Source organism: Lepidothrix coronata, unplaced genomic scaffold (genome assembly GCF_001604755.1).
Source record: "Lepidothrix coronata isolate B3197 unplaced genomic scaffold, Lepidothrix_coronata-1.0 Scaffold56, whole genome shotgun sequence".
NCBI lineage: Eukaryota > Metazoa > Chordata > Aves > Passeriformes > Pipridae > Lepidothrix > Lepidothrix coronata.
Genome location: NW_016690236.1, coordinates 536,394 through 559,130, shown reverse-complemented (window position 1 = coordinate 559,130; position 22,737 = coordinate 536,394). Strand labels below are relative to the sequence as shown.

Sequence of the window (22,737 nt, the reverse complement as noted above, 5' to 3'; positions counted from 1 at the left end):
TTCTATTTGTGTAATATTTATTGATGTTAAACCCACATTATATCAGCACAACAATCCAAAGTAATGATTATACATTTTCATAAATACAAATAAAAGGTGGCAAAATAATGCTAGTGAAGCTAAACAAAAAAGTAAATTAGCATGTCACAGTTGAGGAAAATTTGGCAAAAGATATGACATACTTCTAGAATAGAATCAAATTATTCTTAGCTGACAAACTATGACGTTAATCTAGATTAACGATCCCCATTACTGGTCATATCCTGCACCAAAATAGTACTACCTTGTGTTTATTAGTCACTAAAAAACAAAACAAACTTTGTGTGCTTACAAAGCAATACACGTATAGCAGTAATGCAATATATGGTGTACACAATTACAAAATTAAAAAAAAAAACAAACAACAAACCAAACAAATCCCTAAGGACTTCTGAATAAATGAACTGAGATAGAAGATTTCAATACTTTTATTATAAATAATGAAAGATACCATATATGTGCTTCATATAAGGAATACAGTGTTTTCCTTTCCTAGCGAAGTATTGTAGCTCGTACCATCAAAACACTCATTTTTCTTGTCAGGCCTGGTAATTCTTCCATCCCTCCCTCTCCTTCAACTGAGATTCATTTTGTTCTAATTTAAAACTACCTAGTCAGGTGTGACTTAAATGGGGCTCCACACTGACGTGGATTTGCCTTGCATTCTGAAAGTAGCCTTCAGGCTTTTCACCTATGGTGTACAGACTCTACCCCTTAAAAGAGCTGTCATTTGCCTGCAGTCAAGAGAAGGAAAAAATAAAATCTATCAGAGATACATGCTATGTTCAGAAGAAAAAACCAAAAAGGAGCACATTTCATGTAGTTTTTGTCTATCTTCATTTTCTACTTCCTCAGATCTGCAAGCCTATCACCTCTGATGTATACATGTCACTTAAATTTGTATTGCAGTTTCAACCCATTTTTCACTTACTGTACATTTCTAAAATCCTTATACATAGTACACAAGATTTAAACAGTTGAACATCCCGTACATACACTCCCTAGTTTTCAGCTCACCTTAGAATTTCAGATTCTTGAATGGGAGTATTACGAGGTTACAGACTACCTTCAGGAAATCCACAGTTTCAACCTCTTGCCCAGTGCCCCTCCCACCCCCTGCAGTAACCCACTGCAGTGGTTCCTATGGTCAGCATTTTTTTCCCATCTAGTTACCAATATGTGTAATCTGAAGTAGACTGTTAGTACATGTCAGCTCTTCTTTGTTATTGTGCAGAAGTTAAATTACTTCTGCTAAGACTGCCTTTGCTGTACGTTTGTAAGTAAGCCCCCTCCTAGATAGCAAAAAGGAAAAACACAAATGAATTGTAAGTTAGGATGTTGATGTCCATACTAACAGCATTGAAGGCAAGATATTTTTTTCACCGTTGAACAGAAAGCAGTTTGCAGAGATACAGCATTTGCTTACATTTCTCTTCCTTGTCCCTTCCTGTTTTATTCTTGTAATATTGCACTTGTTCATTATAGCTGTCAGAACATGTTGCCATTTTAGAACTGTCGATAATCAGACATTCTGATTTTCTTTGTGATCTAACGGCCTTGAAGAAAACATCTTTCACCATTAAGATTGTGGTAGCATCTACTTACTGCTTATGAAGCATGTAATGAAAAATAGTGTTCTCTTCTGAAAAATCTGTCTCTCTGATGTATTTTGGCATCTATGAAAAGGATTATGAAGCAATGTAGGTTAAGGAACCGGTGAATGTGATTTGTTGTGCAGTGTGTACATTCCTATTAATAATCTATCTATTCTTCTAATTTGGTATAATGAATAAGGAATATATGGTTATTGTGTTTGTTGTTTATCTTTTGTACTTGAAGGTGTCTGCCCTTGCATAAAGTGACATAGGAGTATCATTGGTCATGGCAATGGCTTTCAGTGTTTCTGCTTTGAAAGAAAACGATGGAAGTGGCAGTTGAATCTACAGATCATCACTCTCTACCAGGCCAGGTTGCATTGTCAGGTGGACTGGATTTGCTTCCGGCTGGAAAGCTGCTTTGATGTCTAGTCCTTGGTCACAAAGTGCAGCGTATCGGCTGGCTGAGGGCCGCACCTTCTTTGGCTTGGTTGTCTGAGGTGGTTGTTGCCACTGAGCTGTAGATTAAAAAGGAAAGACAAAATGTTAGCTCTCTTGAGCTGTGCATCAAAGCATGCCAGATGCTCAATTAACCCTTTGTAAGGGGTTACTAACTTTATAAAGAAGTTACTAACTTCTGAGCAGCAGAAAACCATTATATCAAAGGTAAGTTTGTTTAATTTCTTGGCATTGTTTTTTTTTTATTCCCAGCATCTAGTTTCACCTTCAAATGTGGTAAGCCAAAAACAACAGAGTCTGTGTTTGTTACTTTTTGGCATTGTTTTGTACCTTTCCTAGTGCCACTGAGAAGGGTGACAGCAAGGAGGTTGTTTCCGGGCACTCATATTACAGTAACAGGCTTGTTCTAAGGTTATTTGTTGATTTAAAAGGAAATGATCTGGCTGCCCTTGCCAACCCTTGTATGCTGAAGAACACTGAGCCAAGTCTGTATTTCACCGCTCCAGAAATCATCCTTTATCATTCCAGTGTCCCCCCTTCCATCTTCCCTACCCCACCTTAATTCTTGTTACGAGAAGACTGATAAGAGATACTGCTTTAAGAAAACATTCACTATGTGAGGGAACAAACTGAGTAATTAAGCAGAAAGCTGTAAAAACATCTACTACACTTCTGGTAGCTGTCACAGGTGTATTACAGACTAATGTACAAAAGAATACAAAAGGTTAGGGAGGTGCTAGCAGAGCAGTAGTAATAATGATCCACAGAAATAATGTAATCATGCCGTTATCTGTTGTTAATTAGCTATATTTAATGTACTAAGCAAAAACAGAAAGCATGCACTTGTTTTAGGTATCTGAAAGATGGTGAAATGTACTTTGACAGAGCATTTGTTGTCTTGAAGTGGATGTTTACTATTGAGGAGAAACTATAAACAAAAGAAAGAGAGACCAATGTAAACCATTCTGTGAACAAACTAAAACTTATAGAACTATTGCTTTTCGGGGGATTTATATGATCATGAAAATTGAAGTCACTTACTATAAACATCCAACCTGGCAGTGCAAGACACAATCCCAGCCTCATTCTTAGCTGAAACAGTGTACCAGCCAGCATCCTCCTTTGTAGCTCCCTGAATAAGCAGGCAAATGTAGCCGTAGTTATCTTGGTGCATGCTAATCAAAAGAAAAGTAGAAAATTACTATTTAAATTGCCAGACAGTGTAGACTATTTTAAAATGTCATTATAAACTGATCCAATCTTAGTTACAGATTAATTATAGTCCACTTTTAATTAATATGGAAATTAGCAAGTAGAAAATAAAACCTTGAGTATGCTTAACAATTTGAAATTGAAATTGAATTGAAAACTGAGAAGAAAAAAATATATGAAGTAACTTCTCTTTTGCAATTACAGATTAAGACATCTGGAGTAGCAGGGACACCAGATCTTACCCGAATTTTTTGAGGAAATGATAAAGGAACTTGAGGAACATCTTAGAATTTAAAATACTGAATCTTAGTTTCTTAACTATACAGCAGAATTATGAATCAAAGTTTCTGCTGAAAAGCAGATAGCATTCCTTAAGAGCCTTGATTTTTCACTAGCAAATTTCTGTAAATCTTGGTTCTGGAAGAGAAAAACTAGCTCGCCACTTGCTTGAAGTGCAAAGGTAGTTGCATAAGTCTAATGATGGAAAACAAGTAACATTTTACTTCTGGCTCAGCTGCCATGTTGGCTGCAAGTTTGAGTAAATGTTATAAATTATTACAATCACTAGTTAATATTTATGAGATACTGTTCACACGAAGCATTCTTCTGACCTTTTCAGTTTTTATTTGTGTTACAGGATATGTCATCATTGAAATTACACAGGGGAAGATTATTCTAAGACAGTCTAACCTCACTCGGTCAGTGTTGTATGTGAGTGACTCATTCTCTTTCTTCCAAAATATCTGAGGAGATGGCTCCCCCGAGATTCGACACTCCAGTCGCACCGGGAATCCCTCAGTCACACCTGTGTTTTGTAGCTTTTCTATAAACACAGGTGCTTTTTGTACTTCCTTAGCTGTGAAAATAAAGATTGCAGTTATGTTGACACTAGTCTGTGAAAACATACCCCTTCTTTCAGCAGCATGCTAAAAATGATAATGAAAGACCTCAGTGGCAGGAAACATAAGTGTTGTCTTCATTAACTACAAAGTTCAGTTGTGGTTCCTCTGAAGAAAACAGTCACATCCATATTTTAGTAGGGGAAAAGTGCGTGCTAAAAGAGCTGATTCTTCCCCAGAAGAATTGAAATGTAGATCATGAAGACTAGATAAACTGGCTGCACTATGCTTGGTAAAAAGTGCTCCTTGATATTCCATAAAAGTGTGGACTTCTAATTGTAGAAGGAACTGTTCTACCAGAAGTCTGGAGTGGCATTAGTCTGATATGTTGTGAAATGCACAGGTCACATCCTGCTGGCTGCTCGGCAGTAAGCGCGCATCTAGATTGTCATTAAGAAAAATATTCATGGAAATCATCTGGTTTGTGGCCTCAGCCATGCCTCAGGCCAGCAGCCCTTCTTTCTTAACTGTGTGCACAGATATTACATACCAGTCAACTTATGCCACAACATAACAAATATCTCACCTACAAATATACCATAGTTCTGTTACTGCCAGGTTTCCTTTTCTTACCCCCTACCCCTCAATCACATCCTCTGATGTCACTTATGTTTTCTTTGTTGATGTTATCCTGGCAGTGCTCAGCCTGAAAGCTTAGCATGAAGATGTTACCTGCAACAGTGAGCTCCAGGCTGAATGTATTTTCACCAGCTCGATTGCTGGCAATGCATGTGTAGATTCCAGCATCTCTGGATGTGACTGGTTCTATGATCAAGGAGTGCACACCATTCTCACGCACTAACATTTTGTGAGAACTATCAGGGCGAATTGGTCGTCCATTAAGTTGCCAGCTTAAGTCTGGAGTCGGTAATCCACTAACCTTGAGTATAAGGAAAATAATGGGAAATTGTTTTAGCCACATGAGACACTGGAGGAGACCTGACTTGTTACTTCAGAGAAGTTTGGTGGTGTTTGCTACCACAGGTGTACCAAAAGTTTTAGAGATCTAGTTCTGTCCTGATTTACACGTTGAGTCAATTGTATTCATTTACTTACTTTCTGGCCAACTCCCTGAATTCCATGATGTCTTATGGCATGACTGAAAAAAGATCAGTGTTTAGATAGGCTAGAAGCTAAATAATAATACACAGCAAAACAAAAGGCAAGGTGACACCTTTTGTCTTTTTTTATTGTTTGCTCTTCAAGTGGAATGAGAAGATACTCCTTTCTAGATTAATTTCTTGTTGGAAAACTTGCAAACAAAAAGATGTTAGCTGACTAATTACTGAACTCTTAAGTTCCATTCCACTTAGGTGTAACCTAGTGACAGCACTGCCTGCACTAGTTAATACTAGTCTGTGTCAACAAGTCTTGTACTTTTGAAAGCTGTGCCACTTGCTGTGGGGACTGCTCAAGAACAAATAGCTTCTCCCAAATAGGTCAGCATAAAGTAAACGGAAGTCACCCAAGCCTGCATTATTTCTGTCCAGCAAAGTCATTAATCAGGATTATATTGTTTGAAACTTTAACAGGAGTTCAAAACTCAAGGAGTAAAAGGACTTAAAATGGAGAGGCACACTCTCTTTGTAGCGTGTGCTGCTTCCCTCCACACCCCAGCATAGCTGAATTCTATAAATCAGTTTACTGTGTGCCCAAAGCACTGTCATTGGAGGGGAGGCAAACTTTTATTGCGCACTTACTCACTCAAAAGCAGGGAGATTAATTAACCTACTGACAGGCACTGAAACTGGCAATAGGCAAAATAATTTCGAAAAGAAACCAGTGTGGTTTTTGAGTCAGCTAATGTTATCAAAAGGTTGCTGCTACCCTTTGTGTGACACTTGCCTTGCAGTCCATCCTGCATAGTTTTCCTTCTTGAACAGTCAGGTCTCCAGGAGCCTGCAGAAAATGAGGCCGGAAGAATCGTTCCTGAATTGGTTCATTTTCATCACCACTGTCCCTTGATCGAGATCGTGGTCTTAAAATAACATGAAACAAAGTTAAATTATTTTTTTCTTTGCTAAATCAGAAAAACCATAATCACTTATAAGACTGCTTTGAATTTTAAACTATTTCTTTGACCTATACCGTAATCACTCCGTATCTACACACAGGCACTGGTAGCATTTGCTCCAGACTGAATTAATTATAACACTGTACTTATTAATTACTTTCATTTAATTCACATGTTGTGGCAAAATATGACCTATAAAATAATATGGCTACAGAATAATTTCTTGTAATATTAATTAATTTTATATACATGAGAGTATTTTTGTTTACAGTTAGTCTTTAAATCACTGACATACAAATAAAATAAGTTGACAGGTCTTGGCATGTAGCTTCAGTTCCGCATTTCTAATGTCCTGTGTATTTAGTCCCCTCACTGTTGCTGCTGAGACCAGAAAGTACATGTACTGTTCATTCATTGTGGTTCCCTTTCAGAAAATAACAGCAGCTAAAAGCTAACTCAGTTGAGAAAAGACTTTTCACATCAGACTTGTCTTCTCTTGTTCTGCACTAGAAAATTGTGTGTATTGAATTGCTGTGGATATTTATTCCTCATTTAACACTTTTTTTTGAGATACTCTTGAACATTTTCAAAGCCACCAAATATTGGTATCAAAACAATGAGGATTTCAGTTGTGAGCAATAGGAAGAAAAACTTTGGTTGTTAATTTTTTTCCACGATATCATTTAATCCATTTTCAGCATTGGCTATTCTTGTCTGTTAATTTAATCTACCAAATCTTTTTCTAATTGGTTCCTCACTTAACTGGATTTTTTTTCCATTGAAATTAGCATTATTGCATTTTGTGTGATTTTGTAATCAAAGAAACTTGAAACAAAATTTTAGATCCCTTTTTGTCCTTTCTGATCAGCTCCATTGGGTTCTGTTCTGGAGCCAGCTGCTGCTAACAGTAACATCCCATGTCAGTGAAGAGGAACTATTCAAATATCCTCCAAGATCACTCTTAGCAATGGCATATTACAGTAAAATTCTCTTTTCTGAATCCCATGTTCTGTTAATTTTTACCAGTGTTTCTGTTTTGGCTGGTGTCTGCAGTGTACATGCTTCAGTATAGGTGCCTATACTGCATTTTCTACTGCCCAGGGGCATTTCTTTAGGTTAAAATAATTCACAACAAAAAAACCCATAAAACCTTTAATGGTCACATTTGGATGTGACCTACTGTACTACTGTATAGAAGATAAACATTCCAGCTGCACACTGTGCTCCACTGAGGTTGTGGTTAATTATGGTTGCTTGAATTTGATTTATTTTGTTCTGCTCTGTTGTTGCGCTTTTCTCTGCTTTTGCTCTGTTTGAATTCTGGCCAGTCATCACCTTTGCTACAGTATTATTTGTCATTAATAGATAAATGTTGACTTCTTAATCATTCCAGTTTTCCCACAGCTATAAGTAAAGGCAAACCAAGGGCCAGGGTAGTTATGTAGATACCTAGTCCATAATGCTTAATAATGTAGGACTGGATAACTGAAATGGGAAACACAGACTGACATCTCTGCACACACTAAAATAAAAGCTTATGTAACTCTTCAGGTGCCTAAATCCAGGTCTGAAGCACCTCATAGTTTTTGCCACTTGAACATGTCTAAAGCTACTTCAGTAGCTCCAGCATTGCAGCTCATAAGCAACATGAGGTTTAGTTGGTGAGTTCCTAACCAATTTTGCAGACATACATGCCTAATGTGCATGTAGAGGGGATGGAAGATGGAGGGTTCTGCAAGACCAACTAGAAATGATGGTATCTAGTCAAGTGAGTGCTGCACAGTGCAAGCAACTTGTGCAAAATCTGCTTCCACAGTAATCACATGCAGCCTATTTAGAGACTGTTGGTAAGATGCCAATGAAGTACAAGTAACTAGTGCTTTGTAAGTTCTTGTGAGGCTGAGCCAAACAGGTTAACTGGCACCTCTGGAGCATGAGAGCCACCATCTCATTGCTGCAGCTGCATGAAAAGGCAGCAGTGGTCAAAACTGGGGGAGAAGAGGAGGGGCAGAAATTTATGCCAAATAAAATGGAAAACAAAAATGTTAAGAATTCATGACCATAGATGTTGCATTTCTTTAAGTTTACCCCAAAATGGACTACTTTTTGAGTCTTTACCTTGAGAGGTGAAACCAATATTATTTTAATTCTAAAATATTTTGTAGTTTTAAAGAAATAATGAGTAGAGCCAAGGGCTTCAGATGTCTAGGAATGACAAATGGCAATAGACTGGAATACCCTTGGATTCATTGTGGGCTCTTTAGAGTTGTGCTGAGGGCATCATATTGCATGGATTAGTTTCAGGAGAACTGACATCATGTACTGAGTGTGTGCAGGGGAGATTCCATGGGTTAGTATGGCACAATGCACTAGGAATTTCAGTGAGCAAGAAGCTGGAGAAGACTTCATGACTGACCGTACAGTAATGATCACTACTTTGGAAAAAAAGATTAAGTAACAATTAATCCCCTAATTGAGAGCAGGGAGATAGGAATGTTTAGTTTAAAATCTTCCTTAAATCTCATGCATTTTAAGATTTGCAATTTGCAATTCTGATTTATTTGCAATTCTGACTGCCATGCTTAGGTGACACAAAGTTGAGCTCCATGTCATCTAAGGGATTGAGTCCAAGCTTTGTACAGGTCAGAAGATTCAAAAGTGCCCTCCCCAACACACCAAGTAATACTTAGAAGGTGATGTGTGTCAGCTAAGCAAATTTTAGAAAAACACATTAAGAACGAAAAAAACCCTCAGAGTTCTGCCAGAACAAATTCTGTAAGAGATTAAATATACTCCAGGAAAAAGACTGTCAACAGTGTAACAGGTCATAAAGTTCATTAAGCTAATAATTACGCTTGTAATAAAAAAAAAAAGTTTTGTTGCTCTGAAGCAGAAAAGCAAATATAAATAATACTGTAATGCTACAGGAATGTTACTTATCAAAAGTCTATGGCAATAGATGTGACAAATATCACAGTGTATGGGGGAGCACAGTATTTTGGTATATCACATTAGAAAAGCCAGTGATGGGAGTCTGTCTTAGGAAGGTTTTACATGCTCCCATTTCATCAGTCTCTGATGAACTGGGTGGTGGGAGTAGTGAGAACTGTCATTAAACAGAAATAGTGTTGTGCTGAATGCTTACAGAAACAGCTCTTCAGAGCAAAGATAAGGGGATGAGCCCTTCACATATGCTAATTTTACAGGAAATAAGAATCCTTGGTAATTGCCCTAATTTTAATTAAACTGCTGTATGGAAATCCCTTATTTATAATTTATTACTCTACTGGACACCCAAACACCCAACCTAAAGCAATAGTGGCTTGTTGAGTGCCTGTCTCCATTAGAAAATAAAATACCAACCATAAGCAGCCTCGGACTTTGATTACATTTGAAAAGATTGAAAAGAAGCTCTTCCATTATTACCTAAGGTTTTTGTCCATCACAGAGAGACGCACACACACATTTTGTCCTTCAGGAAGCTGCAGGAGTGGCAGCTGCTTGCTACTCTTGCACCTACCTAGATTCCTGTCACCCATCCCTGTTTTTAAAGATCTTTCCCCTTTCTCACCCTGTGTGCGCTAAGTTGAAACTTAGTTGAAACCTGATTCTTCACAGCAGGTTTTCCCTTCAGAGATTAACAGGGACTTTTCATTATTTGCAGGTGCCAAGTGCCTTAGTGACTATCTGGCTATGCCACATGGACCCAGCCTTTTCTGTAACTCTTCTTACAATGCAGCGCTGGAGGGATATTCCCCTCCGGGAGCACTCTGAACTTAATAGACCTAAAGGTGACACATTGGAGAGGGAGTTGGTAGGCTGGCTCAGCAAAATGCTGGGAAATGCTTTCAGGGTGGCAGGAAGGCCAATTTGTTCCATGTAGGAATAAGATGGACCAGATCTTTTAAACAACCAACCTCACTTTCTAATACTTTCTAGTTGTCAGAGGGAGGAAGAGAGCCTGTTTTGCATACAGCAGTTCTACAGTACATACTAGTACCACTACTAACAGTTACAGAAATCCTTTCCTTGCTGACTGAGTAATTACATGTACTCTGTATATTACAGTTGGGCAATACTGAGATTCTATGGCTATTGTGACCATTAAGCAAAGCACATGCCTCATTACAGCAGAACAAGAAGCAGAGCCCTTATACTCCCTTGAAAGCAGTTCTGTTTGGGTAACCAAAAAGAATTTTTTTGTATCGTCTGAAGTTATCTAAGCTGTGCTAAAGAGCCTCATAAATGCTTGGGAAATGAAAAAAAATATTTGAAGGGAAAATTCCCTTATATGGTCCAAAAACATAAACCAAAGCTTCGTATGAGAATAATTGTAAACTCACCAAAGATAAGTTTAATACTTTATTTCTGACTCATAATTCCTTATAAGAACCTGAACTGAAATATTAAAGAAGGAAATACTGAAATATTTCTAATGTAAATCTGATAAACCTCTTTGGCATGCGATTATTTCTGCTGTTCCTTTAAATGAATACTTATTAGAAGCTGCAGAAGGATGCAGGTTCCTGGTAGAATCCTAACCAGGTGAAATGTTTTTCAAAAGCCTGAGTGACAAGTTCCTTCCCTTACTGATAGTGTAATTCGGAATATGGAGTAACTAGTGAACACCAAAAAGAAAGCAGGAGAAGACAGGTAAAATTAAAGATACTTAAAAGTCATGTCTTTTCAGAGGTTGCTTATACTTCTGAGTGTGCAAGCTCTGCAGCAATTTTCAGACAGCAGTGGTCACATTTCTTTCTGAATGCCCTACTTTTAACTTACCTGCTTACTTCACATCCTTTATCTTACCACAGTTATTTTGCAAACCGCATATTATTAAAAGAAAAAAAAAAATCAAATACCTTCTTATATGAGGCTGACCTGAAGGTGACCAAGGACTGCGGCCTCTTTGATTTACAGCTTGAACCATCAGCCTGCCCGTACAACTTACTCTGCCCTGTTATGATGATGGAGAGGAGAAGCGTTAAAAGACTTGAAACATGTAATATAAATGTTCAACCTGATCTGTTCTTTTTTTTTTTGCCCACTTGTTTTATCAGTTTCCAATCTAACAGAGAGCAGACTGGAATGACTGTGACTATGATACAGTCATAGTTAAAAAGTTCTACCTGGAAGTTTTCTTTAAAAAAAGATTGTTAGTGCCACTGGCAATTAAGTTTTTAAAACAGTATATTGACTAAGTTATTGATGTGGGTGACAGGTTTCTCTGTGTATGGCAAGTGGATGGAATGACAAGACAGCTAGTTTAAGGTCTTGAAAATGGCACATGGGGGGTGTTGGCAATTAACAACAGAGCTGCTACCTCCAAAGTGGATTGATCTGGTGGGCCCACAGCTAAAAAAACCCCATTAATGTAAAAGGCAAAAGAATTTGGCAAGTACTTAACAGGTCCTCTCTGCAGAGCCCTGGTTTGGGGAATCCAAGGAAGCAGCATACAGTTTTGCTGATGGACGTTGGCCATAGTTCCGTTGCCTAAGGGTATTTTCAGTGAATGATAAATAAAACATGGGTTCTAGTGTATTTGGTCCTCTTTTTTCTTTTTATTTTACAAGACAGGTTGTCCACCACAAGCACTAGTCATAACAGATTTAGGATAGGGCTGCTTGAGGCCAGAATTGCCAACATTCAGGGCTCTCTGGAATTCATCCTGTAATGGATAAAAGCCTCTGGTTGTCCCAGTAAATAACAGCTCTGCCCCCTGGGCTGGTAGCAGTAAGGCAACATCCACATCAGCTTTGCAGTGTATTTCAGGTCTAAGCTGGGAGCTCCACACTCAAGTCTGTCAGCATAAAAGTGACAAATATTTTTATCACAGTAATTGAGGGGTTGCAAATAGCTGTTCTTTAACAACTGGCCAAAGCCTATAAAAAAACAATTTCATTGGGCTTACAAGCAGCTTTCAGTTAGCAATGACTTTTGTGTTACTTCTGGACTGTTAGAAATTAAGTCTGTGTCCTGCTTCTATTCCCATGACCCACTTAGTCTGCAAGAAAAATCCTTGCATTAAAATAAACCATTGTACATGACCCATAGCAATTCATTAAATAAAAGCTTTTTTTTTTCCCCCCTTGTGTTACAAGACCATTAAAGACATCTGGAACAAATGCATTTCTATTTTGGGCACCACTGCATATTAATATTTTTTCTGGCAGGTGATGAATACGCATATTTTGGGATAATTTCTGCATATCTCAATACATGATGGCATCACAAAACGAAACACAAAGGGCAGTAAGGAATTTGAATGGGAAAGATTAAGCAGGAAGCCAAAGATTTGAAAAAGTCATGGGATGAAAGGGAGGGAAGCAATGAGTGGGAAGTAATCAATGAGATGTCCTTGAAACTACAGGAACTCCAGCCTGAGGACTGTGGATGCATAGTGCAAAGAAGAGGAGAGAGTGAGATAAAAAGAAGGAAGGCGAAAATAAGGACTTGACTTAAGCCCATACAGCTCACAGAAAGAGCTCAGTTAAGGGACGTGAGCCATAAATAAAGACCTAAACCAGGCAACGTTTTGTGTTTGTTTAGGCCCAGGGTCCATTTGCTCTGGATTAAGTTCTATGACAAATTTTACACCAAACCCCAGTGGTGTGTCAGAACCTTAATTCCAGGTCCCTGTGTTTTACATTGTGGGCAGCAGGGCCTGCCGTGTTAACTACCACGGGCCTCTGCCAGGGTCTGTCAGCAAGTCATTTTACATACGTAGATCCTGTTATATCAGTCCAGTCATGAGATGGCACGAGCTGGCAGAGCTTTCATGAACTGAATCCTTTGCTTTAATAAAACCAATTTCTATAAGCTTTTTGCTTTGTAGTTTGGTGGTTCCAATAACAAGGACCAAAACACAGCAACAGCCTAGCAAATATCTACCAGTCTATCAGAGTCGTGGTGTGGGCTTCCTTATATTTATGTATTTCACTTTCTCAAGGAAAAGTTGCCAAATTTGCCTAAGTTTGTGATAGCTTTGAGATGTGGACAACTTTCCATTATAATTAAGAACACTATGCCAAAATTATTTCCACTCAGGATGACTTAAAAGAATTGGAATTCAGATCTTTGAGTGTGAAAGGCTAGTACATTAACTCACAGCACTTCTTTGCCTCCATTGTACTGTTAAATGCATAGTAAAAGCAAGCAAATAGTAGGAGAGATAAGTATGTTTGCTTGGGAATTACACTGTAAAAAAAAAAAAAAAAAAGAATAGAATGGGCTTGGTGAAACACAGATGTTTTGTTTAGGGGAGCCAGAGGAGGATGCTTCTGGTTCTTCTCCAAAGAGGGGAAAAAAAGCACAAGCACAGAATTTTACTGTGTAACAAAACTGCTTTATCAATCTCCAAGCTAGGACCCACACAAATCGACCTCATTTTAGTACATCTAAAAACCCACTAAGAAAGTAGTGCCATCAATGACCAGAACTGGAAACCTAAGTAAGTTGTGTCATTTAATGAGCATTATCCAGAATAACAAATGCTCAAAAGTAGGCTGTAAATATTCAGGGACAGAGTACAGTGCCCAAACACAAAGGCAGTTTGTTCACCAAAGTTCTCCAAGACTTTGGATCACACAGTAAACAGGGAAACTTTATGCCTGCAGTAACACAACACTTACAGGAAGATGAAAAGGAATCACTTCTCACCTTGAGCATATATACATTTTTAAACGTGCTGTGAATTTCCACAATTTAAATGGTGCCAAGTATTGTAACAATGGTCATCTAGGTGTAAAAACTCCCAGCTTGAACAATTTCATGGCCTTATGTGATTTCATTATTTTTTCCTTTACTTATATATGTAGAAATAGTATTTAAACTACCTAAATTTAAGCACTGCAGTTTGTAGAACGAATCTAGCCAAAAACTGCTATTTGTGTCTTGTCTCTATGTACAACCCCATACATTCATAAGCCCACTGCAGTATGAGCAGGACTGACAAGCTGAAGAGCGAGGCAAAAATGGCAACATCATGCTAAGTAACCTAGCAACACACATAACAGAGCACAACACTCCTGCTTAGATTAAACTCTGTCTCAGTGCTCCAGTTTGTTATTCTACAGTGTGATTCTGCTTGCAGGCCTAGTCTTGGCAAGATATTTGGCACTACAGAAGAAAATAATTCGTTACATCCCAAAAGTTTTGTTACTGCTTTGGTTTCTCACATGCAAATCTTTCCCCTCACTTTGCTGTGGTGCAGGAAAAGTGAATTGAAAATGTTATTTCAATAGGATGTGTGACCTGTAAGTTTAACTATATCCAATGCACTAGCGGGTTTTTGCTATATACGTCCACTCTTGTACTGGGTCTAGGAAGAACAAATGACATTATAAAACCAGTAACAGTCTGTGTTTCAGAAAAACAATATTTAAGATCAACACAGCTATGCAACAGTGCTAGATTTTTTTGCCTTACAGAATTGCAATCTGCTTAATGTAAACGTTGAGATGTGATATACTTCCACTCATTTCAGAAAGTTGGCCTCAGTCAGTGAGTTGGGTCACAAAAGAAACATTAAACTGCAGGATTGTGTTACATCTGCTAGTAAAGTGGATTTTTTTTTTTCTCCTTTTTTGTATATGTGCTATCCATGCTCAGTTAGGATACTGAGATGTTATCAGCTGAAACAACTAGTGGAAGAGTAATTAAAAAACAACACTCCTCCCCCCTGAAACCTCAAACCATAGGAAAAAAATTGCTGCTGAGTTGCTAATCTCTTGGAGATAGAAAGGTCCCACCCTACTGATGCAAGATGAAAACAGAAATCTAACTTGCATACTTACAGTGACTTCACCATTTAATTAAATCATGCATATGTAAGATGAGCTAGTTTTCTGAAGATTTATGTCCAGAAGGATATTTGCTCTGGAGCCAAACCTTCATTTACCTGTGGGTTAGCAGCCATAATAGTGTAATTCCCATCATCATCCAGGGTGGAGGCTGCAGTATGCAGTGAGCAAGTTCCATCAGGTTCTCTTTGAATTCGGTAGTGATCACTTCGTTTAGAAATTTGCTTCCCATCTTTAAACCAATAAATCTGCAGGAAAAAACAAGGCACAGCTGGTAAGAGGTGGGGTGCTCATTGTCATCATTTCTCAATTAATAGCACTAACGAACCTTAACTGCTGAAAAACTCTCTGGTAAGTATTAAAAGAAAACCATTTTGAGCAACTAGTAAAAGTGCAGAGCCACACTCCATGAGCCACTTTCACTAACAGTTACAGATTAGCAATTTTTCAAAGCGAAAGAAGGCAGCGTGAACATTTACTGAGGAAATTTACGGGTGCATAAGGGGTGTACCCATCCCAAGGGCAGAACAGCAGCTGAATACTTCAAGAACTGAAAATAAATGTCATTACAAAGAAAAGTTCTATTTCAGAGAAGATTGGTAATTTTAAACTTATTTCACTTAAATCTGAAGAAGTTGCAGAAAGAACTTAAGAATGCTATTTCTCTCTTTTCAGAAAATAAAAACATAGACCAAGGTAATTATAGGCTTAATTAATTCAATGGCAAATAAAATAGAAGCAATGATCTCACTGTTGAAGCACCCGTTTTGTCTCATACCCGTTAAGCTGACTGGACTGGACCAAAATGCCAGAGAGGATTCAGCCGCTCACGCCGGCAGCGAGCAGCTCAGTGTGGGAATGGGCCAGCTCAGTATAATGACATGATTGAAACAGTGTCACCCCGATGTGATAGGCATCTACAGAGATGGACAGCTTTGCAAAGTAATAGGAAATACTTCAAAGCAAGTCAGCACATAAATAGCCTTTAATCACTGTACGCCAACACCAGCATAGTTCCAAGCTGTACAGAACAGTTACATTATCTATCAAACAGAGGTATTTTCCATTACTTTTGATACATAATTTTATTCTCTGGCTGACCCAAGATCTACTTTCAGTGAGCCAAAAAAATGATGTATGCAGAATAACACAGTAATCCATGAATTACACAAAAAAATATGTTTTAATGCCTCAAACTTGAAGCAAAAAATAAAATATTTTGACCTAGCTTTCAGAATTTTTCTTTTGCTGAATTATAAAAATTATGCAAAATTCCAAACTGAAATCTGCTGGAGTCCAAAGTAAAATGTTGTGTATGCATGAACACACACAGAGGAATATCTGAAAAATCTTATACCAGGCAGGCTGTAGTCAGCTGCCCAAACCCATATTTAAGTAGAACATTATTCACTTGTCTTTTCTGAAATGTGTACTATGCCATAACATCAGCTGGTGTTCAGCATTTCGGATACTTGTGCAGATACCTGCACCATTTTTACAAGGTCAAGCTCATATAAAGTACAACTGTCCTGGTCCTGTGGCTGCTGGGACTATTTAGCAGTAGGAAAACACACACGGTTCCTCAGTCGCGTTCTTGAAGTGGGAATTTAGGTCTTAAGGGTGAGGAAAGGGTGCTGACTTTCTAGTAAAAACAAAGTGACAAAGCAAAGCACGATTCCATTCCTGATAGAGTTTAATATGCTGGGTTCTTTTTTTTTTTTTAATATGTGCCAATATTTCAAAGCTTGAATTTCACTCACTTGGGGGGAAAGTTAAGGATATACTCTTAAATTTCACAAAGAGACAATGGAGGATTTTTTGGAGGGAATGAGTTGAAATTTCCCTTAAAATTTATTACTGTGTATGATTTTTATATTAACAAGCATTATGTGTAACTCAAAATGATTTCATTTCCTCAATAGCTGGTTATACTTGTTTCCCATTTTGTCTGTCAGCAGCCTTGCAGAGACTCTGTGGTACTAACAAAAGATTTAGTCATGTCTTCTCATCTGCTGACAGAGCACTTACTGGAGATGCAAAAGATATTTGATCACTTATATACACATGCTAATGGGTGCTAAAGCAATATAGCTGCAAAAAATGAGTTTTAACTTGCATGCTTTATGTGTGTCATAATGTTGCTTGGAAATGTACTGCATTAAGCAGTAATTATTTAATAACAATGCACTTAGCAGAAATATCAGGAGGCATGCCAGAAATTATTACATGGAAATACATGCAAATATTAGCTGAACCAGTTATCCAAACATCCAACATGTATATATTGCCCAATACCTATTTCAACTAAGTTTAAAAGCATTGGCATCCCTTATGAGCAGTAAATTCTTAATATTACCTTTATCTGACAAGAAGTTAATAAATAAAACACTACCACTGCAGGAGACAGTGGTCCTTGCAGTGAAGTATTTTCTTTCTAGGATACCTTTTCATAAATGTACCGTTAAACTATCGAAGCACTGAACACTGCATCTGGATTGCTTTTAGTTGCACTAGATTTTCAGAAACCAATGTGTAATGACTAGAAATACAATGGAATACACAGCACAAGAAGGGTTTTGATCCTAAGCAGCACAGGCATTTTTAATCACCAAGAATTATATTCAGCAATGTGAAGAGCAAGCAGTATGAGATTTATGTAACAGATTAGCTCAGTTGGTCAGAGCATGGTGCAAATAATGCCAAAGTTGTGGGTTCGATCCCCATACACTTAAGAGCTGTACTCAATGATCCTTGTGGGTCCCTTCCAACTCCACAGAATATTCTGTGATATAACACATTCTGTGATAACCTCTTGTATGGCATTGTCCTAATTCTGAAGAGAAATATTCCTTAAAAAGAAGTATTCCACAGTTCCTCCTGTAGCACCACAGGTTTCCCATTTTAATGAAAAAATAGTTTTACATTACACCAAAGGTTATAACCAAGAGTAGACTCAGATTTAAAAAGTCATATTTATGAAGACAGAATTTGCACATCAGTGTTCAATTTACATGGCATGTTCAGGGGAAAAAATAATCAAGCCAATAACCCTGCTTAGAAAAATCCCTTGTAATGAATGCCAGATTTTAGAAACACTACAGTTCTTCCCAAAGCCATTCCTTGGCAGACCTGACAGAATACTTAAAAGGGAGGAGCTTCAAGTTAGTAAATTATTTCCAGCTTTTCATTTGCCAAAGTAAAGAATTTATTCAGGGGCAACACTTCCAGCTTCAACAAATGACTGCAGAAGGGCAGCCCTCAGCCATCGAGTGTTTCAAAATTGCTGTCTTGGCATACTACGGCACATGAGGGGAAGATACAGCTTTGACATTTGCAAAGCCCAGCTAACAAGTAGCCGTACAACAGGACTGAAATTGCTTCCATCCCAAGCAACTTAACAAATTGCACAAAGCATCTGCAAGTGACTGGAATAAAGGGCCACAGTTCCAGGTGCAAGAGCAAATCACTTCTTAATGTGCATGCTTTGACGCTGAAGGAAAACAGAATGTCGTATCTGAATCACGGTGCATTCGCATCAGATGCTCCTCTATAATGCCGCACTTTAGGGGAAGCACTAAGAATGTGGTTTCTTGGCTGTGCAATCCCTATTGCCCAAGTGAGGGAAAGGAGACATCCTCTTTCATCTGTCTTAAATCAGACAGAGAAACTACACCTTAATTGGAAACTGTGAAAATTAGGGAATGGCGAAGTTGACTAAGGATGACTCATAATAGGTCATCTAGCAACTTAGTCATAAGCCTCAGGCAAAAAGAGTACCTCTGCACACACTGCACCTCTATCATCAACAGACCCATTTGTCTTCCACCCTTGTTCAGCACAACAGATTCTCAGTTATGGTCAGCTCAGAAGTAATGCTGGACATCAAGAGTTTGGTTTCAGTCAGACTGGGCTAATCTTCCCAGTGTGTGTCTTCAGTTTGAAGTAGGAGTGCTTTTTTGATATAAGTATAGTGATCAATCCCACTTACTTTGCAGTGGTTCACATCATGTTGTGGTCTTGGAGCACAGAACTGGATTCCTTTCAGATGACACTGAGCCAGAAAATGCGCTCCAAGAACACATCTAATGTGCTGCATCTGCTTCAGTCTGTGGGATGAGATTAGAACCTGAAGTAAAACCTCCTGAAATGTGTTCAAGGATGAATATATCATTCTTCAGATTTGCTTCTTCTGGTCTGCAGTACTTGTTAATGTAGATGTAGCCCTAGTTCTCTGTTGTTCTTTCTCTGCTACCTGATAATGTCCTTTTTTGGTTTTTTTTAACACTTTGTACAGTATCATACATGTATATCATTGGGCATGTAAAGTCATTTGCATTTATTTCTGTTCAAAATCCTAAATACCCATAAAACTTACACTAGATGAGAGATTTAGATGTGGCTTCTGCTGTGAGGATCTTGTGTAATAGATAAGAGATCTTTGATCTTGTCTAGGAAAGACAAGAGCTCCTATCCACACGAGGTCACTGTAAGAGCTGCAAGGACCTCACGGGGAAGGCACTGTCTTTGGCAAGGAAGTTGAAGAAGCTGCTGTTGTTTGCCTGTTGCATGAGTCAGTTGATTGCCAACCAATTGTTAAAATGGTTATATGCAACCTACACAAGAAAGGCATTCTTCCAGACTACTGACATCATGGTACTTTTACATTTGCTACCAGGAACCGCTTCCCAAGCCCAACCCTCCCTCAGAAGCTGATCATTAAAACCTCACCATCATGTCTCATCTTGCTGTTGGGATATATGAGAACTTGTGGTATTTTATTATGCCTTCCTCTAAATTCCAATAAAATTTAGTCCTGTTGGCGTGTGTAGATGCAGAAGAATGCAGAGATACCATGCTGGCTCCTAACCAGAACCAACATATCTTCGCATTAACATGTTGCTGTGCCTGAGCTAATTACCCATGCGAGCAAGATGAATGCTTTTGGGACTACCATGACAGCTCACGTGGGGCTTTCTATCATTGCACTGAATTTTGTGATACAGATGTGTCCTGGAGGTAACTCTGAAAATGACAGGAGAATTGCTTCCAGGTAAAATAACTGAGAGGAAGCCTCAGGAGGGAGTAACTGAGAGCAGAAGCCTCACAGTAGGATTTTTGACTAGTATAAATCTAAATAACTCCTGTGATGCCAAAAGAGATGTGCCAGTATATGCCAGATAGACTTTCTTGTCAAGTGTGAATGTCTCCCGTTCCTGTAAGATACAGCCCATAAGGTCCAGAGCCTGATGGTAAAGTACCAACAGAGAACTCTTCAGAGCATTTCTAGAAATGTTTGCCCTCTTTTCTTACCTTTGGCTTTGGATTTCCTGCCACTTTGCATGTAAATGTTACTGGCATTCCCTCAAAAATTTTGTAGTGCTTCAGCTTTATCTCAAAATATGGTGACATACTGTTATCGATAGGTTCATCTCCATGTTGCACTTCATCATCTGATTCTTCCACAGGAGATCTCTCCAGCCTATATTCAATTTCACTGATCAATCTTTGCTCAAAGCTGGAGACTTTATACTCCTGTCAAACAAGAAAGGTAGATATTAGTGCCCAGCTTCAACACATTGCTCCGCAAGATGTGTTCCTAATGTTTGGGGGTTTTATTTTACTGGTCTTTAACAATCCATTAAGTTTTTACATATAAAAGGAAAATGTAACTTGTTGAAGAAAAACACTATAATCCATGCCTCCAATAACTTCCCTATGAAACAATCAAGACATCTGGTATGAGGCAAAAACTGTATTTCATGTTGTCTTAAGGTCTAATTTATAAGGGGAAGGAAAGTCATTGGTTGCTTTTTTTCCATTTTTAAAAAAATCCTATAAGAATAAAAGTATTCTGAAGCAGTTCATAAAGACAAAAGAAACAAACTAATATTTCCTTGAGGGTACAGACAGATTTAGGGTGGGTTTTGTTTCCAGATGGTCAGAAGACCATATGGTTCACATCTGCTATTTGCATAGAACTGTACTGAAGTCTGAACCAGAAGGCTAAAATTACATTGTTTACAATTGCCTGTAAAAATGAGGAAAAAAATAAGAGAAAATGGCAAAACTGGCAGTCCATGACAGTTGCCTCCCTTTACTCCTGTTGCCATGGTCCTGTTGGCCAAAAATATCACTTCTTAAAACCAAAATCTCCCATAAGAGTATTGAAGATATAGAAAGAAGAGCAGAAAGTTTCATCCGGTGTAAAACACTACCACTGGTTTGAATTTGCTATTCAGATATCAGGGAAAGTTACTGTGATATACACTGTTATTTACTTTCTTGAACTGTCTACTTTGCAATACTGAAGTTCTGCTCGGAATCTTAGTGATAACAGTGATAATGCCAGGATATGAAAGCTCAGAAGCAGGGAAAAAAAACAAATTACTAGTCAATGCTCCTCTCAGTCAGCAGAAATTCAGACACTTTCAAATCACCTTTGGCCTTATTGTATTTAAGACAGAATACACATCTCATGCAATGTTCTTTCACATACCCATCCTCTGTTGCTGCCTCTGGTCTGAGAATGAATGATGTGTAGTATTTCTACTGATCAGTTCCAAAACTAATCATAACCCTCAATAATGGTAAAAAACAGAAGAACAGAGAAATACCTTTGTAAACCATGGATATTTTAAAAATTTCTTTGTTCCCTGAAAGTGTACCATAAAAGTAAACCATGAAGTACATACCACAGTTAGTATCAGTGTATGTTAATGTAACAGCAGAAAGATACCAGAGCACACGATGATTGTTGTTAAACTGCCTGCACTCACACAGTTAGGCTTCTAGAACAACTTGAACATCCTGAAGGGAGTGCAGCCCAAATCACCACAATTATTAATGTTGGGTGACCTCTTGTTATTAACCAAGAAGAGTAGAAAGGAAAGGGCAAAGACAACAGAGAGAAATAAAATCAATAGACAAAAAGACAGAAAAAGGTGAAAATGTTAACCTTTTGAATATCCACAGGACTCACTACAGAAGCACCAACAGAGCGAGCTTCCTGCAAGGGTAGAAAAAAAGATCAAGAGGCAGAAAGAAGACCAAGAGATATCCATGAGAGTTTCTTAGAGTTTTTATCAGGAGAATGTACTTTATGTGGCACTGTAAGCAAATGAATGCTACACATTTCTGAATAGCAGCTCTGGCATCTGAACAATGGAGAACGTGTACCTGGCCTTTCAAGCAGACTTTCTGTTGTGGTTTTGGTCTGCATCCAAAAAGTGCATATTACACAAATAAAGAGAAGATGGTTTCAAGATAGTAGATGTATTTTTGCCTTGAGAGATTTAAAGGTCAGGACAGAATAGGATAAATGGAAGGGTTTAAAGCAGAAAGCAGACATTTGAGAAGTCTCAGCTTTATGGAAAAACTGAGCAATAGACATGTGATCCTCCAGTTTACTTCACTAATATATAACTTCTCTGTATATGACTTCTCTAATCAATAACCATCATATCTGTCTTATTAAAGTTGGACTTTATTTTAGTGACAATCATAGCCTATAAAAAAGAAAAATTGAAAGGAATTTTTTTCTATGAAATTGTAGAGTTGTGTGGCACCTGTATAGCAGGATCTTCTTCTGGTTCCTGTATATTGAAGACAGTTGCAGCACTGTCTGCTCCCAGCAATCGACGAGCCATTTTTTCCTCATATGTTAATCTCTGAACAAAAAATCAAAAGGGGATGGGGGGGGGGAAAGAAGAAAGAAAAGT

General features: G+C 38.1%; 1 protein-coding gene across 6 annotated transcripts in view; it reads right to left on the bottom strand.

Moving 5' to 3' along the window:
• PALLD (palladin, cytoskeletal associated protein) overlaps window positions 1–22,737 on the bottom strand; it is a 199,785-nt gene continuing 177,048 nt past the window's right edge. For 4 of the 6 annotated variants that reach the window (XM_017816543.1, XM_017816540.1, XM_017816545.1 and 1 more), the window contains 10 exons: window positions 22,585–22,686; window positions 21,975–22,025; window positions 20,330–20,551; window positions 15,118–15,267; window positions 11,081–11,175; window positions 6,050–6,182; window positions 4,877–5,084; window positions 3,996–4,161; window positions 3,135–3,268; window positions 1–2,152 (listed from right to left, as the gene is read on the bottom strand). In XM_017816543.1, the coding sequence (XP_017672032.1) occupies window positions 1,980–2,152; window positions 3,135–3,268; window positions 3,996–4,161; window positions 4,877–5,084; window positions 6,050–6,182; window positions 11,081–11,175; window positions 15,118–15,267; window positions 20,330–20,551; window positions 21,975–22,025; window positions 22,585–22,686 (1,434 nt within the window). In that variant the 3' untranslated portion in view covers window positions 1–1,979. The remainder of the gene's footprint in view (window positions 2,153–3,134; window positions 3,269–3,995; window positions 4,162–4,876; window positions 5,085–6,049; window positions 6,183–11,080; window positions 11,176–15,117; window positions 15,268–20,329; window positions 20,552–21,974; window positions 22,026–22,584; window positions 22,687–22,737) is intronic. The other 2 variants (XM_017816544.1, XM_017816546.1) reach the window with 1 other exon arrangement.